Source organism: Stegodyphus dumicola, chromosome 2, assembly GCF_044657685.1.
Source record: "Stegodyphus dumicola isolate Sdum_Otavi_A_Nest chromosome 2, ASM4465768v1".
In the NCBI taxonomy this organism is placed as follows: domain Eukaryota; kingdom Metazoa; phylum Arthropoda; class Arachnida; order Araneae; family Eresidae; genus Stegodyphus; species Stegodyphus dumicola.
The window spans coordinates 94,850,881-94,868,998 of NC_140769.1; the positions used below are offsets into that span (position 1 = coordinate 94,850,881).

The 18,118-nt window shown below is 32.7% G+C and overlaps 1 protein-coding gene across 3 annotated transcripts in view; it reads left to right on the plus strand.

The window, feature by feature from the left end:
- LOC118192557 (sodium-driven chloride bicarbonate exchanger-like) overlaps positions 1-18,118 on the plus strand; it is a 263,168-nt gene that overhangs the window by 197,338 nt on the left and 47,712 nt on the right. For all 3 annotated transcript variants that reach the window (XM_085810939.1, XM_085810936.1, XM_085810937.1), the window contains 2 exons: positions 3,640-3,708; positions 8,468-8,644. In XM_085810939.1, the coding sequence (XP_085667065.1) occupies positions 3,640-3,708; positions 8,468-8,644 (246 nt within the window). The remainder of the gene's footprint in view (positions 1-3,639; positions 3,709-8,467; positions 8,645-18,118) is intronic.

The following is an 18,118-nucleotide window of genomic DNA, read 5'->3' on the forward strand; positions in this document are numbered from 1 at the left end:
TCTTAATTTTCTTGTGTGAGCACTGAAAATAACTGTAGAAGGGAAGAAGAAAATTAGGGACAAAAGTAAGCAAAAATTTGCAGGAAATTTGGCTGTCAGAAGTACCAAGATATTCAAAAAGTTGGACGCTTTCGAATATACTTTCAGGATACTTCAAAGAATTTAGGTGTTCAAAGAGAAAACACTGGGGCGAGTACACCAGCAAATACCATCAATTGAGCTTGTGTTAACAGAAAAGACAAAACGATATCATTGCAGATTAAAGTGAAGAGCGACTGGTTTTAAACTATATGGTTGTGTAAATTACGTTATAGAACATCATATCGTATCATAAATGGTGAATCCCATGATTTCCTCAGTCGAATTATTTGAAGATTCAGGAGTTTATCCAGTGATGTATGTGGATGTCACTTAAAGATGTTTTTTTTCCCTTCCTGATGAAACAGCGGCGGTCTGATGAAACAGAGCGGTAAATTCGCTGAACACTGGTAGTTCGGTCCGAGGTTCGAATCCCGCGAACGGGCTGGCTGCATGGGCGTTTTCGTGGTTTTCCCCATGTGTAACGTGTATGCAAGCCAGTTTCCCTTAGAAAGTCCTCCATGAAAGGCATCCCTCCCCTTAGGCAGATAGCCGTAGTGTGCTTTGTCATAATAAAATAAAGCAAAACGTTTTGATGAAACCAGTCTTTCCTTTCATCTTATAGCTTCAAAATGTTTAGCCTCTAAAGACTGATAAAGGCTCTGACGAAATACTTCGTGAAGAACTTTCTAAGGGAAACCAGCTGTCATACGCGGTACACATGAGAAAATCCACGAAAACGCCCATGCAACCAGCTCGTTTACCGGGGTTCGAACCCCGGAGTGAACTACCAGTGTTCAGCAACTTTACCACTCGGCCGTTTGTGGGCCTTTATGAAATGGAAGGCGATAACTTTATTTAAAATGATTGTCAGAAATACCAAAATGTTTCGAAAAGTTGGATACTTTTCAATATACTTTCAGAATGCTTAAAGAAACAGAGAAGAAAAATAAATTTTTTCGTAAAATTTAGTATTCGTATTTTTTTAAATTTAAAACTTTTCAATCTTATGATATTTGATTCTTGCGATTTCAAAAATAAAATATTTGACTAAAATATGAATAACATTTTAAGAAACCAAATGTAGGATAAAATTGTGTAAAGCAATGGGCACAATGATAAAACTGTTTAAAGCAGTGTATGCAAGTCATCCTAAGTTAAAATATCGGTTATACATCTCTCTTATTTATATATATTTTTTTCTGAACGGAACATTGAAAGGCGTGTAAAACTGTGCTTTACTGTATTTTCTCTTTTAATATAGTATGCAGTTTTCAAACGCATCGTAGTCTGGGTTACGAAGTATTCTTCCGAAAAAAACGCAGTTCAAATAAATAAAATCAAATTCTGGAAAATTGATATTAATAAATATATTTAAAATGCTCAGTTCGAAGGAATAAATAGAAAATTTTAAAACAATTATCTGAAGAGACAATGCAACACAAACAATTAAAATAAAAGTATAAAAATTTTAAAATGACCTAAAATAATAGCTATGACGAAAAATATATATAAAAGAAAACTATTTGAAAAAAAAAAATAAACGCTGCACCTTTATTTACGCAGTTCGAATAGGTAAATAGAAATTTTTAAAACAGTTATTCGAAAAAAAAAAAGTGCAACTTAAACAATTAAAATGAAATTCGAAAAAGAAAAAATTACTTAAAATAATAAGTTATAATTAAAAATATAATGTAAAGAATATTATTTGGAAAAAAGGAACGATGGTGACTTTTTTTCCTAAGGAAACTAGGTTGCCATATATTAAGAAGTTCGCCAAGTGAAGTATTCTTGGCGCAACTGACAAAAAAGTGCCAACATAAATTTGTGAATTTCTCCGTAAATTTCGCTCCAAATTTTACAAAATTTCATATTTAGGCGTAATTTGAGACGTAGAATTGAAATATGTAAAAAAATTGGTATGTTACTTCAGAAAAAGTCCGATTTTGTGTCAAAATACCTATGTTAGAATAGTGCTATATATAAATCTAATATATATCCTAAGTCGCGCTTTCGAGACATGAATAACGCAATTTGAATTTTGTCAATCGGCCCAGTAGATCGGGAGATATAGGACTGTCCCATTTTTTTTTTTTTTTTTAGCAGTGTACCTGCCCTAAATTCTAAGCATTTTGCCATCCCTAAGTGTTGTTGCTCAGTGCTTCACTAAACTCTAAAAATTCTGCTACATTGGCTCTCATGCCAGCTCTGACCTTATATCACTTCATATTTATTCTCAATACTCATATTATTAATGAAATAAAATTAGAAATTTTTCTATTAATTCTAAGTATAATTAGTTCTTTAGAATACCAGAAATCTGTAATTAAATCTGAAAATTCTAAAGTGAAGAGGAAACTCATTAAAGAAGAAACTGATTTTAGAAAGAAAGAGAGAAAATTATTCTTCAAAGGTACATTGTTGAAACATTAACAAAGTAAGAAATGAAGGAGAAGTAGTGGGAACATTCATTTGTGTACTGAAACTAGTAAACTCATTTGCTAAAGAGAAGGAAACTGGTGTAAATTAGATTAATTATCTGGAAAAGTTTCAAATTAGAAAGCTGTATAAACATTTTGTTGTTTTTTGTTGTTATAAAACATAGAAACATAGATAGTTGTTTTGTAGCTTTAATGTATAATTATACTATTTTCATTTTAGAATCAATATTATAAAATATAATTGCTGTAAAATGTTGTAGTACTTTTTTAATGGATATTTTTTAGAAATTTGAAAAAAAAAAATGTGATTGTAACCCTATAATCTATTATTACTAAGGGTACTTAACGGCATAATTAAATTATTTCCAACTGATCACTCTTAGAAGTTATCTATACACGTTAAAATGAGTTCTCACCTTCCCTTAACCTTTATTGTGGATATGCCACTTGACATGAAATTTGCATAAACCTCTGGACTCGTATGTGACAAAATGAAGCATTAATAGAAAGAAAGAATCAATAGTGTAAAGCTTACTGTTGGTAAAATTTAAATAAAAAGCCACTAATCTTCTTTAAAATATGTGGGGCTATTATAAATATAAAATATAAATGTTTCAAGGAATTTTATTAGATTATGTTTAATAGTAATGCATCCTTCTAATAAATTTCTTTTTTTTCTTACAAATTACAAAAGTGAATTTCAGGTGTAGATAATTGCTTTAGTTTATTCAGTTCATGTTTGCATGATAAGTCCTTAATTTTTTTTCATTGATGTTCAAGTACTTCATTTTCATGTGGAGAAATGTGTACAAACCCTGGACTATCGGTGAATCAGTGTGTAGTCATTGTAGTTAAAATATTCATACAATTAATTATACAAGTTCTTATTTTTAGATCAAAATTTGCATGTTCATCTCTTGCCTTACTTTTCTTATAACTCTTAAGAAAATGTTGTAAACAAGGGTTAAAAAGAGAAGCACTTTTGTTTATCTGTGACAGCTGGTAGTTATGCATCCTTAAAATCTATTACTGATTTTTGATTAAATTTAAAATCCTGTTTGTTTTCATGCATGCTGCCTATCACTTTTTCTTGTAAATTTAATATGTGCTTTTCTTTTAGTTTATACCAATGCCTATTTTATATGGTGTTTTCCTTTTTATGGGCGTCAATTCTCTTAAAGGAATACAGGTAAGTAAGGGAAAGGAAAAAATTTATATTCTTTCATTTTTAATTTGTATGGAACTTGCTTCTTTAATGTTAAATATTTTAGCTTTTAATCAATTGGTATGAAATTATCACAATATAAAATTTTAAACAGATAATACTTAATTTTCAAAATTGTGATTATGTCATTTTATTTAAAATTGTTAAATGTAATATAACTCAGTAATAAGCTTTTGGGAATGGTTAAACATGATAAAATGCAAGATAAGAGATATAATTTGGTGTTTGAGAATGTATGTATACACTGAGCCATGACTAACACTCAAGAGCTGTGATGCTGTAATTTGTACTATCCCAAGTAATGCAGTCATCAGGAAATATAGTCAGTGGTATCAGAACAGCAGCATAATGGTGGAAAACCTGAGGGCATTCGTTTTCTTATCTGTAATCGTATGACTTTCCTGCATTCCATAACCTGAGATTAAGTTATGAGATCATTTTGTTATGAGACTGTGTGGCGATTACTTACTACAATCCTGAAGTTGTATCCTTTCAGTTTTGAAAGACATCATGAATCTGCAGATGCACCTTTTCAGTAGATGGAAAACAGTGCAAACGGGTTGTTATTTATCATATAAATGTACACATATGTACATCAGAGCAATAGAGAACTCGTATATGACTGTGAAAACCCTTTTACATCAGCCAAAGATGAGACTGTGGTACAAGTTCACTCCATCATTCATTCATTGTAGGCCCCTTTGTCTTTCTGAACAGCAGTACATTTCAAACTGTTTCTATCAAAGTCAAGCATTATGCAGGACTTTTAAGAAATGGTATAATTCCTTCCTTGGAAGAGATTCAGGTGTTTCATAATATAGCATTCATGTAGGATGAAAGACCTCTGCATGTGACCTGCCCAGTACCTGCTGCAACTGACATTTCATCATGATCACAATGATTGTGATCTTTTTTCTCTTTCCTGCAAGAATAGCCATCAGCATGTTCAAACCATACATCTTGTAACTTTTAATAATGAGACTACTTAAAGTCATAGATGTACAGAGGCAGCTGATATTATTAAAGAAATAATTTCCCATTATGCGATAGGAACTGCAGCTGAACACTTTTCAATGTTGTGCCTCATCTGCAGCCATTTTCATGAATGACAGCTATCATAGTGAACATTTATAATCCTAACTTCATTGTGAACTTCTGACAAACTGAAGCACCACATGTTAGTAAAAAATTTAACTATTCTGGCACTCCTTTGTCACCACCAAACTTGGCAATAAAATCTTTCATTGTTAAAAAAATCTGCACCATTTCTGTGAAAGCCTCATCAATTCTACTGCCCATACATTTCAAATTATTGAAATTTTATTCTTGCTGTTATTTTTGAATCAGTTAGTACAGTAAAAGTCCAGAAATCCACAAAGCTTGGAACCAGAGGTTGTGCGGATTTTGTGGATTTCAGGGCAGAAAAGATAAAACATAATATTCGGACTAAAAGTGCAAAATAAATAAGGCGTATTAGATACATTTAATTAAAATATTACATACATTATTGCAATAATTTGTTATATTCATTAAATTATTATTACATATATAAATTGATTATATTATTTATTGTACTATAGGTACAAAGCATCGAGGTTTGCTGATTTCGCCTCATGCAAAGATTTCCAGTTTCGGATTCCGGTGTTAGAATCACTGTTGCTGCAAAATTTCAACAGCTTTTCTTTATTTTTCTGTATATCATACACAATCGTGTCGCAATTCCATATCATTCTGCTATAAATCAAGGAGTAGCACCTGTCTCCATCTTTTGCAGAATTTGCACTTTTTTGTGTTACCGTCAATGCAACTTGTTTACGTTTTTCAACGTTGCAGGCAGTAAAATCATAAGTGTGTTTCTTATCTGTCGTTGAATTAAAAAGGGCTGAAATTTAAAATATTCTTAATTTATCCACAAAATATCAGGATATAAAAAAAAAGGGCAGCACTAAACAATCTCGTGAAATAATAAAACTCAGAAAATACAACAACTTGAAGAGTTGAGTGAATCATCTGCTTTTTTACCTTGATGCAGAGATTAGAGGAAGAAAACTTTTATCATATTTTTTTTTTACTTTTTTATGTCAATAATTTGGTATTTCCGTTATGACTCATTATTATTCTGTAATTATGACGTCATTATTCGGTAAGGATTTTTTCTTCGATATTTCGTACTCAATGTTGCGGTTTCCGGAACCTACAAACTGAATGTTTATATTTTGAGAGGCAGCGCGGATTTCAGGTTGGCGGATTTTTCGTATTTGACTGTATATCACTATCATTCATGCAACTAAAGTATAAATATTATGCATATGTAAAGGAGAGACATTCTTGCAACTCAGCGATGGCATGGAACTTTCAAATGCATCAAATTTACTGTCTGCTATTGTAGAATTTATTATCTTAGCAGAAAATATCTAAATAAATAATTTAGGTTTAGTCGTCCTTCTTAAAAAAATATGATGTGTACACCACATGACTTCCTTTTATGGAATATTAAATTGTACACAATTTTTCCCTGCATTTCATTTAAACTTATTGAATTGAATTAAATGTACTTCATCAATAGCCCATAAACCACGATAGAATAAATGCACTTCTTAAAATTCACTATATTTATTTACCATAGTGATACTCTGACTCTAGATTCACTTAACAGCATTACATCTTATTCATTTATAACTCAGAATGCAAAAAAAAAAAAAAAAAAAAAAAAATATGTGATTGTTGCCACATGTTTTATTCAAATACTATAATTAATCTAAAATGATGTATAAAAGAAATTAAACAAATAAAAATTAAACAGTTTTTCACAGACGATTCAGCATTGCTTACCTGATGCACATGTCCTACTCGTAAACATTCTCCTCTGTCCGAGACAGACTGTCGACAGTATTTGCTGCTGTTACGAAACACTTATTTCCTCGAATTTCGTTAGAGATATATTTCTCATTTGATTAATTCAGTTCTCACTTCGTGGCAAGGCAAAAATGCATAAAACCTCAAAATATCTTCATTAAAAATTTAAAGATGTAGAAAAACCTAAAACACCAAATACAGTTTAAAAAAATTTAAAAAACAATTTTTACAATTAGAATTACAGTTTCTATGCAAAAACAAGCAATACAGCCAGCGGGCAAGAAGACAGATTTTTTGGTGCACAAAACTGAAAGTTTACTTTTGATATCACTCGGCGAAAAGACTCTGAAAGTATAGAAACTGACTTAATTTGATGTGGACGCTATGCTGAGTCAATATATGAGATAATTTAATAATTTAAATCATAATTCCAGAGTGAATTAAGCATAATTTAATTTACAATAATAAAAGAAGGCATTACTTTGTTGTTGCAAAGCTTAGTTTCTCTAGATTGGCAACAACATAAAGGCGCTCGCTATACATTTGCATGACGGCGTCAATTAGGCTTGGCGCAGGCCTGTCTACATCATTCTAAAAGTTATCATATACAAGAAAATATAATGGCGTATCTCTTCTCCTGCACTGACCCACTTCACTCCTCATGCATTTTCTAGTCTTTCATTCGGTTCGTCACACTGATGCTCAAATATGATTTTAATCAATGCACATCGTGCATCATCATGGTTACTATTACATTTATAATATATTCTTAGTTTTATTGTGAAAACTAGTATTTAGTTTGTTTAATAATTGTGACAATTCATACCAACATATTTAATTAAATGTGCTCTAAAAAAAAAAAAAAAGAAAGCCTAATGTTCCCGGTTTTCAAGACTCTTGGGCAAATGAATATATATTCGTAAATATAAAGAATCGTGTTATATGTGTGTTATGTCGCAAAGCATCATATGTTGCACATTAAGTATACAGAGACATTTTCAAACTAAACACCAATTCACATTTCAGAATTCTGATAAGAAATTTGAAGTTATAAATAGAGCTGTTTCTGGATATAAGGAACAAGTTAAATTTTTTGTCGGACAATTGGAACCAAAACTAAAGCGGCAAATATAGTTTCATAATTGTGCATTATGTACTAGCCAAAGTCAAAACTTTTCCCAGATGGTGAATATATTAAAGGACACATTTTTAAAAGATGTTGAAATATTGTTCAATGATTTACCAAGTCTGCAAACAACGATATGCCGAATTCAAGAAATATCGGCTTCTATGTGAATTTTTGTGTGAAAGACGAATAACTGAAATAGCAGAAAATGTAACAACAAAACAAAATTCTAGATTACAAGAAACTGTTGCATTTAGCTTTGCTCTTGATGGAAATACTGAAGTGAATAATGCCTTATTTTGTTATTATGATGTAATTGTATGTTGTTTATTTTTTATTTTAATAAATATGCTTAAAAGATACATAATAGATAATGTATGTATAAGTTAAACTTGTTATTTTTATTCATGGAATAGCATATTTTACGTTAATAAATACCTTTAAATGATGCATAATATATAATAAAACTCTAAATCTGTATTTTTGACCTCTATTCCCTAACTCTGCATACACTGCTGCGGGAATCGAATTCTTTCAAATATTTCTTACTGTGTGGCACCCTCAATCATGCTAGTAGATTGGTTTGGCACACCACAGATTACCGACTCCTTATCTAAAGGCTCAGATGTTAGATCATTCTAGATATTGGGCATTTAGATTTTGAACTTTGAATTGTATCAAATGTTTAAATTTATATATATATATATATATTGCTGAATGTTATGTCTTGTCTCATTTTAGTTCTTTGATCGAATTCTTCTGATGTTCATGCCTGAAAAATACCAGCCTGACTATAGTTATCTGCGACATGTCCCAATCCGTCAAGTCAAGTATTATACATTAGTGCAACTTCTATTTTTTGGCCTTTTATTTTGTTGCAAACTATTTAAATCTGCTGCATTTTTGTTTCCATTGCTGGTAAGTTTTGCATATTTTTCAGTGATTGGTATCACATAATAAGTTCAGTAGTCAGTGTTGTTTTAATAAAATTATGAACATAGTATTCAGTTCTGTTTGTTTTTATACAGTAAGCTCTTGTTAAACATGGGGGTTGTGTCATTAATATATTGCATCTGCAGCAAAATAGTGTTCTGCAAAGTTAAATGGGAAAAAATGTGTTAGATGTAATTCAGATTAAAAAAAGTATGCATAATTTAAATAAACCTAAATATTGCTGTCATTAAAAGGCAAAAATGGAACAAAAGTTAATTGAAAGGATTTTTATTTTTCCTAATAAGTATATAATAGAATTATTTTTTAAAAGAGCTGGTGATTTGTGCGTGGGACAATGACTGACATAACTCTTTAAAAGTTTTGCATTTAGATGAACAAAATTCTTTATTGCCTTTCTTTAAGTAACATCATCTATCTTCATTTGGGTCAGTTTCCATTGTAAAATGAGACAGTTTCTGCATTTTTTAGCCATTCATTTTATAAGGTATTTTTTCCCTCCTTTCTGCATGTCTTCATGGTGTAATTGGAAGTACACTTGACTTGTATTCGAGAAGTCCAGAGTTCAAGTCCTGGCAAGGATGTTGCAGATTTCTTCAGTTTCCTGTCTTCAAAAATTCCCTATGATTCTGCACTCAAACTAAAAGTTAGCAGACAATAATTGATCACCACCAGGATTTGGCGATTGAATTCTTTCATCCCGAATTACCCTTTAAAATGGTCAGTGTAGAAGGTATTTTCTTCCTCCTTTCCACATGCTGTCATGGTGTAAGTGGAAGCACACTCGATGACTATTCAGGAGGTCCGGCATTCAAATCCCGGCAATTGGCATTGAACATTTTTCATGTTTCAGCATCGATATAACCTAGTATCTTGGAGGATAAAGGTGCTCTTTCATCCTTATTATCATTTCTTTCACTGTCAGTTGGTTTCTAAGATCATCAAGTTCTTCATTCCTCATTCATTTCTTGATTATTTCTTTGACTCTTCCTTCCGTCTGTTTCTTATGTATATGAAAAACCCTTCATCGCCAATTGTTTTTGCATTTTACACAATTTTTAGGCATCACTTTCAATTTATGGAAATCCTGTAAAGTTGTTAACAGCTTCTGGTCAGATCTAATGCCATCAAACATTCAATATTGGTGAATGAATGAAGATGGTGGTGTGGTGTATTTAATTATGGCAAAGCACACTAGGGCTATCTGCCTAAGAGGAGGGATGCCTTCGTGGAAGACTTTCTAAGGGAAACTGGCTCGTAAACACGTTACACATGGGGAAAACCACGAAAACACCCATGCAGCCAGCCCGTTCCTGGGATTCGAACCTCGGACCGAACTACCAGTGTTCAGCGACTTTACCGCTCGGCCGCTGGTGGGCAAATGAATGAAACTCTAGCATTGGGCAAATTAAATGGAAATAATTCAGATAACATGTATATGTGAAATTGTGTTTCGCAAATGTATACTCAGCAAGGGTTTACTGTATAATTGTTTTAAACAATCATAAATTAGAATTCCCGATGGGAATTTTTTAATTTCACATATTTTGAAATTTTCAATCTTTTTTATATTTATTTAGTGTGTATAATATTTGTTGATGTAAAATAAATTGAAGTTTCATTTACATGTAAATTGTTTGCATTTTAGGCTTTCATATATGTGTTTGTTATTTTAATGTATGATGGAACTCCAGTTATCTACTAGATCACTTGTTTTTCTTTCTAGCAAATGATATTTACTTTTTAGTTTATTTATGAGGTCTTGATTTTTTGTCAGTTAATATGAAAAAAATATAATATATTATGAGAAGTTATTAAACTGATTTAGATGTTATGTTCAAGTTGGTTGATTACAATATTTGGCAGATATATAGCATATAATGTTGGCAAAGCTTTTAATATATTGTATATAGGCATCTTTAATTACTTTATTTTCTGTGAAATTTTGTGTTGTAATAAAATATCATAAACAAAAATGAATGAAGTAAAATAAAATTATGTCATTCTTAAGTACATATCTAGACTGAAGTAAAAACCTACCACAATCAGCTAGATTCTTTTGATGTGTAAATGAGCTGTAGCCACAATTAATCTGGTTATTTGGAGTTCAGTTCCTGTGATCATAAAGAAATTCTTTCATTTATTCATAATATATGTTCTATGTTAACTCATAATGTATGTATGTATGGACAGATGGGAAAATGTCCATGATGAACCACTATCAGGCCAAACATCACTGATCACAGATAATTTCATCAGTTCCGTAGAGAAAAAGATTCATCAAGACTGGCAATTCACAATTTTAGCTTTAGCATTGGAATTTCGAATGTGGATAAAACAACTTGGCATGCAATTGTCTCTAAAAAATTGCAATTTCACAAATTGAGCACATGTTGGATTCCCAAGCCAGCAAATGAAAAGAGTGACTTGTGTTCTTGATTTTTTGGATCAATATCATATGGAAGGGGTCAATTTTTAGAGAGGATTGTCACAGGGAACAAGACATGGGTTTCTCACATGACCCCAGAATCTAAACGTTAGTCAATGGAATGCATCACACGAACTACCAATCAAAGTTAAGGCCAACCAGACAATCTCAAAACGCATGTTTATGGCAATCTTGTTTGGGGATAGACATGGAGTCTTGTTAGTCTATTCTGATTAAGCGTAGACGAGCAATGCAGAATCCTCTGACATCGGGAATTTTGTTGCTGCACGACAATGTCAGACCCCATTCTGCCATTCACACTAAAAATCTCATCATAGGAACAGACCTTGACCACCCAGCATACAGTCCAAACTTGGCGCCGAGTGATTTTTCGCTTGTTCCACTACCTAAAGGTGTTTCTCTGTGGCAAAAGCTTCTATAAAAAAAATATTAATTTAATTCTGGTGAAAGAGTGGAGCATACTTATAATACTAATATAGAAGCCAATACTTCAACAATTTATAAAATAATCATTTTTATTTAAACAAACCTGGAATTCATTGGTGGTTCTTTTAGACTTCTGCATTGTAAACAAACTTAATATTCTTATCTAAGAAGATAAACCCCCTCTAATGATGATACAAAAATCGTTTGCGATATTTTTCAACATTTTTCACCTGATAATTTTACAAAAATTATCACATTTTAGCATGGGGAAAAAAAAAATTCAGATGCAAGAAAGCAACTTGCATATCAAGTAAGTACATTTACCTGATGTAAACATAAACATCAAAGGGGAAACTCTAGTGTTACGAAATGTACAGGCGTGGTAAGATGGCTTCCTCACAAAGCAGTTTTAGGGTTGCCATAAAATGGCAAGGGAGGACGGGGCTGCCTCATTTGGCAAAAAAATTGCTGATATACCATGGATGGATGGAGAACCTTCTGGAATGAATTCTAACTGGTTTAGCCCAGAATGTTCTCGAACACAAGCCAAAAGCTATATAAACCCTGCTGGTCCGCAGTCAGTGAGAGTGCCTCATCGAGAGGGCGAGTCAGTGCATCGTCTGGAGTGCAAGATAGTTAGTCTCGTGTTAGGCAGTCTGTGTGGAGTCGATCGAGTTGACAGCCGAGCAGTGAGTTCCAAGTGGGTCGTCGAGTGCATCGAAAAGTCTCTTAGTGTATCGCAGTGAGTGCATCGTTGAGAGAGTGTGTTAAGCTCCAGGAACGACTGAACCGAAGAGTCAGGAGCTGTGCTCTTTGTGTCATCGAGTGCATCGCAAGTTGTAGCGTGGAGAGTTTCGAGTGGTGCTTTGCAGTGAAGCTGTCTTCACCGTTATTGCCTGACAGTGTGAAGGCTGTGTCGCTGGTTGTTCCAGCGTGTTTATAGTAGATCTTCGATGACTGTAAAAGTGTTTTGGAGCTGTCCTGATTAATACTAGCCAATAAAGTGCGTTTGGATACTTCATCAAGTGTCGTCATTATTCACTCCAAATCCACACGAACCCCGTACAAACGCAACAACTGATGTCAGGAAAACAAAACGTAACAGTAGTTAACAGCATAACTATATTCTATAAATGAATATGAAATTGAATTACAAGCAGTAAATTATTAGTAATAACTAAACTAATTAACTAAAATTAAATGCTAGTAAACATGAAATATAATAATAAAAATAAATGTTATGAAATTAGTAAATTTTTCAGTCTGATAGTTCAAGGGGTTTTATCAGTTGTACAGGTCTCTTAAGGTTCCCCTTTTTAGTTTTTACCATGCATGCATTATGTCCAATCAATAGAAAATCAGCTGGTGAAAGCAGTTCAGGTTCATGTAAATCATTGTAAACCATCATGTCCTTTAAAAACTTGAATTATTCGATCTAAATCTCAGAGGAAAAGGCAGGAAGAGGTAGGTCAAGGGACATCTATCTATTCACAATATTTTTGACTTCCATCAGTACAGTCATAAATTCTTCAAAATTTGGTTGAGCTCTGCCTAATATCTTTTTTAATGTTTCCTTAATGCTTTTCGTAAGGTATGCGTAGAAAACTCTATGGTAGATTTTCTAGGCAAGCCTTCAGATGCTAGAAAATTTAGAAAGTCTGCTCCTATAATTATGCTGTAAAAATACTGTAAATCTTTAGCAGCATATTTGAAAGTCTTTGCGTTGCCTGATTAAAAGGTGCAACAGTTTCCTCTTCTCGAGATGAAATGTTTGAAAGCCAAAATGAATTTATTTGCAGACATATTGGAAATGAGTTTTAGATGAAACGCTTGAGTAACAGCGCATTTAAACAATACAATGTAGGATTTCTGAATGTCATTTCTAGGCTTGATTTAAACAGGATCTGTAAAATGCACACCGGTAACGTAGAAAGGTGGTGTTTCTGCAATTCTGTCTTTAGGTAACTGAGTTCTCATTTGTTTTGCTGGTTTTACTGCATATTTTTGACATATTAGACATTTTCCTAAGACTTTCTTCACCAACTGGGTGCCTTCGGGAATACAAAATTTCTGTCATAGTTTGGCTTAAATTTACTGCTACTCCTGCAAGTAGAATATTATTATGTTTTCCCTTCATAATTAAATCAGTAAATTTGGAATCTTTTAGAAAAAGAACTGGATGTTTTTCATCAACTGTATATTCAATTTCTTCTCATCTTTGTTTAAATCAAATAATTTTGTTTTCATCAAGAAATGGTGCCAAGCTCAACATAATAGAGCTTGGAGAAATTGACTTGTTAGATTAAAGAGTCTTAAATTCGGGTGTGAAATCCATCTGAGCTTTACGAACACAAAATATTTCAATGTCTTGAATTTCAGAAGCATTTAATGTGCCACTATTAGCAGGCAGTTTCCTTGCTTTAGCAACGAAACATTTAATCTCTGCCACAAGTTTGAGAAATTTCAACACATTACTGAATTTTGTTATATCTATTAGTTGATTGTCTCTTTTCACAATAATTTCATAAACGGATAATTTACTATGGCATTCTAGTTGCTCATCATTTCCCATGTCAAAATTCTGTTGAACTGGCCAGTTTATGCAGTGGTTTTGCAACTATTCTTTACCAAACCACTAAAGTGAACAAGTCTTCAGAGAATTTATGCTTAGACCTCAGGTTTATAAATCTGCAAGATTTTCCTTACCTCTATCATATTTCCAGTTATCGGGATTAGTAAAGGTTTGAATTTCTTCAACCATATTAGAGACTAAAGGTTTCCAGTTGGTAGAAGATCCTTTGATTCAGTGTAATATGTATTATTTTTGTTATTCTTTATGCATTTCTACATTTTTGTCCAGTCTTCTCTCTCAAAATGCTTCTTTGCAATAAAATAATTATTATTTAATTAATCAGGTTTAGATTTCCAAAGCAATTTAGTTTGATTCCTACCTTTATTAAAGGATAAAGAGTTTTCAAATTGATCAATTAATTATCTTTAACAGACAGTTCTACACTCTCTTCTGAAAAATCAATAGAGTGTAATTCCCAAAACGCTCTTAAGTCATTCATTATCACATTCTTCATAATGGCAATATTTTGTAAACAAGCTTTCTGTTTTCCAAATTCTGAACCTGTAATTACCCATCAAAAGACAGTTTTTATTGCACCTAAATCTTTATTTATTGCAATTTTTTCATCTAAGATGAATTTCCAAAATATATCGGATCCTATTAGGATTTCAACATGCAAGTATTTAGCTCCTCAGCATGAGTCGGGGATCTGTAATTTATGACTAGCCATAAATTCTGACACTATTTTATCTGGAGAGGAAATTATGGTTCTTGTTCTGTTTGAGATAACAAGAATATCCATTTTAATTGAATACTGTGTATTATTTCTAGCTTTGATTTCAAATTCTACAGCTGGGTACATTTTTTCTGTTACTTGTTGCACTCCAAAGGAATAAACTGATCATAGTTCAGATAGGTTCTAACTTAAGTGTATTCGCTAAATGTTCACTGCAAAAAAGTCTTTGACTTTTATTATCGAGTAGAAGTCTAGTCACTTTAGAATTAAATTCTGAATTTGTAACAACTGTGCATGTTTGTAAATAAACATTTTTGGAACACGACATGCTTGCATTACGTTGTAAAAATAAATTGACAGTTTCAGAATTAAAATTATTTAACACTTGAGTATCTTTAGCATTACAATTTAAATTCAATGATTTTTTACATTTTCCCTCAGTATTATTCATTTCATTAATTGTTGTAGTATAATGATTCTGGTTATTACCCAGACAAATGGAACTGTAGCCTTGGCTATTAATGTTTAAAATTAATTTATGACTAGGAACAGCATGAATTATAAACAAATAGCTAAGTTATTGCATTTTATTTTCCAGCTATCGAAATGCGACGCTACGAACAACGTTTTGAAACCAAAACCTAGCAATCATGAATCAGAACTAGAACTAGTTGCCATTCAGCATAAAGAAATTTAAATATAAATATGAACTACTTATTGCCATTCAGCATAAAAGAAATATAAACATGAATATTAACAAAATATTAAAGTTAATTTTATAAAATAATTAAACACATGAACAAATATATGAAATAAAAAATAATTATTTCTCATGCAATAACTGGGCCACTACACTACTCCCCCACCAGTAACTAAGTTACGTTACGAAGATGGAGAAATAGGTAGTAACTAGTATTGCAGTGTTAACGACTATCAAAATAATTTAGTCAGTCCTTGAATCTAACAGGTAAACGTATAGTTCTGCCTGTGCGAGAATGTTTTTGATTCACATCCGACTTTGAGTCCGGTCTCTGCAAATTAGTGTAGTCAGGTTGTATCAACTGAGAATTTTCCTCAGCTAAAATATATGCTGGTTTCAAGCGATCCAGGGATACATTAACATGTTTTCCTTTTATGCTAATAGTAAAATATTTGCCTTGCGATCAATAACAGGAAATGGTCCTTCATAAGGAGGTTCCAGAGGTTTTTTTACCCGATCTATTCGCTGAAACACATGAGAACAAGTTTTTAAGTCTTTATGTACAAATATCTGTTCAGATGAATTTTTACGAATTAGTCTCGGTCCAACAACTTCCATCTGTTTCTGGAGTTTATTAGCAAAAGTCTCCGATGCTGTCTGGATACTTGGTTCGCTGAAAAACTCTCCAGGAAGTCTGAGACTCTGGCCATAAACTATTCTATTGCGCAATAGAATGATTGGTATCTTCTTGAATAGCAGTACGCAAACCCAAAAGTACTGTTGGTAACGTGTCCGTCCAAGATATGTTGTTGTGGGCTTTTAATGCTGTTTTTAATGTTCGATGAAGGCGCTCAACTTTGCCATTACACGAGGGGTGGTAGGCAGTAGTGTGTTGTAAATTGATGCCACAGATTTTGGACAAAGCTCGTAATGTATCACTTTTAAATTGGGATCCACGATCACTAATGAGTTTACTTGGCATTCCGAAACGCGCAATCCAGTTGCTATAAAAGGCTCTTGCGACGTTCTCAGCGGAAATATTTTCTAAAGGAATTGCTTCCATCCAATTCGAAAATCTATCTATGCAAGTAAGACAATAAATATTCCCTTTAGATGGTGGAAGTGGTCCTTTGAGATCGATATGGATGACAGAAAATCTTCCTGGTGGTACTTCAAACTCACCTAATTTTGTTTTGGTATGCCGACTGATTTTAGCTTTTTGGCAAGGAATGCAGGTTCTTGTCCACAACTGGACATCTTTTTTTATGTTAGGCCAAATGAATTTTGATGTCATTAATTTCATAGTCGATTTTATTCCTGGATGTGATAAACCATGAATTCGTTGAAAGACGTGTTTTCTGAAAGCCTGAGGAATATACGGCCGAATATGTTTAGTTGATGTATCACACCACAAATATTTCCCCGAAGGTAGAGAACATTGCTTAAAATTCAAGGAAGTAGTGGTTTGCAAACTCTTCAGTTCTTCATCTTGAGTTTGTTCATCAGCTATTTTATCATAATCTATCGATGAAATTTCATTAACTCTAGATAATGTATCCGCCACAATATTATTCTCACCTTTTACATATTTGATATCAGTCGAAAACTGGGAGATGTATTGGAGTTGGCGAGCCTGTCTAGGTGCTGCTTTGTCAAGTTTTTGACGAAAGGCGAATATTAAGGGCTTGTGATCTGTACAAATTGTAAATACTCTTCCTTCTAGATAATGCTTAAAGTGTCTAACTGAAAGATATATGCTTAATAGTTCTCTATCATAGGTGCTATATTTTTGCTGAGTATCACTTAATTTTTTAGAAAAAAATGCTATTGGCTTCCACGAGGAGTTTTCATATTGTTGCAACACTGAGCCAATCACCGTATCTGAAGCATCTGTAAATAACGCCAGAGGTAGTTCAGAATTGGGAAAAGACAACAGTGCCGTGTTCACCAGGTCATTCTTGCACGTTTCAAACTGTTTTTCAGCTTCTTCAGTCCATTCGATTTTACGTTTGTCCATCTTTTTAGCTCCCTTGAGATACGCATGTAACAATGCTTGATTCTTCGCTGCATCCTTTATATAACGACGATAAAACTTAAGTATTCCAAGAAAAGTTCTAAGTTCATGAATTGTTTCTGGTCGTTTGTAGTTAGTAATAGCTTGAACTCTTTCTGGCAAAGGACGGGAACCCTTGGTGTAATTAGGTAGCCTAAAAACTTGATTAATTCTTAACCCAAATGTATGTAATCTTTCGAAAACTAATTTAAGGTGATTTTCGTGTTCTTCATGGGTACTGGATGCAATGAGTATATCGTCTAAATAGGGAAAAACGAATTCTAATCCTCTAAAGACTTCATGAATAAACCTTTGGAACGTTGCAGGAGCATTTTTTAAACCGAAACTCATTACATTAAATTCGTATAAACCGAAAGGAGTGATGATAGCCGTTTTACATTTGTCTTCTTCTGCAATGGGAATTTGAAAATAAGCTTTGAATAAATTAATTTTAGAAAAAATATTTGTACCTCTTAAAATATGATGAAAATCTTCAATGCGAGGA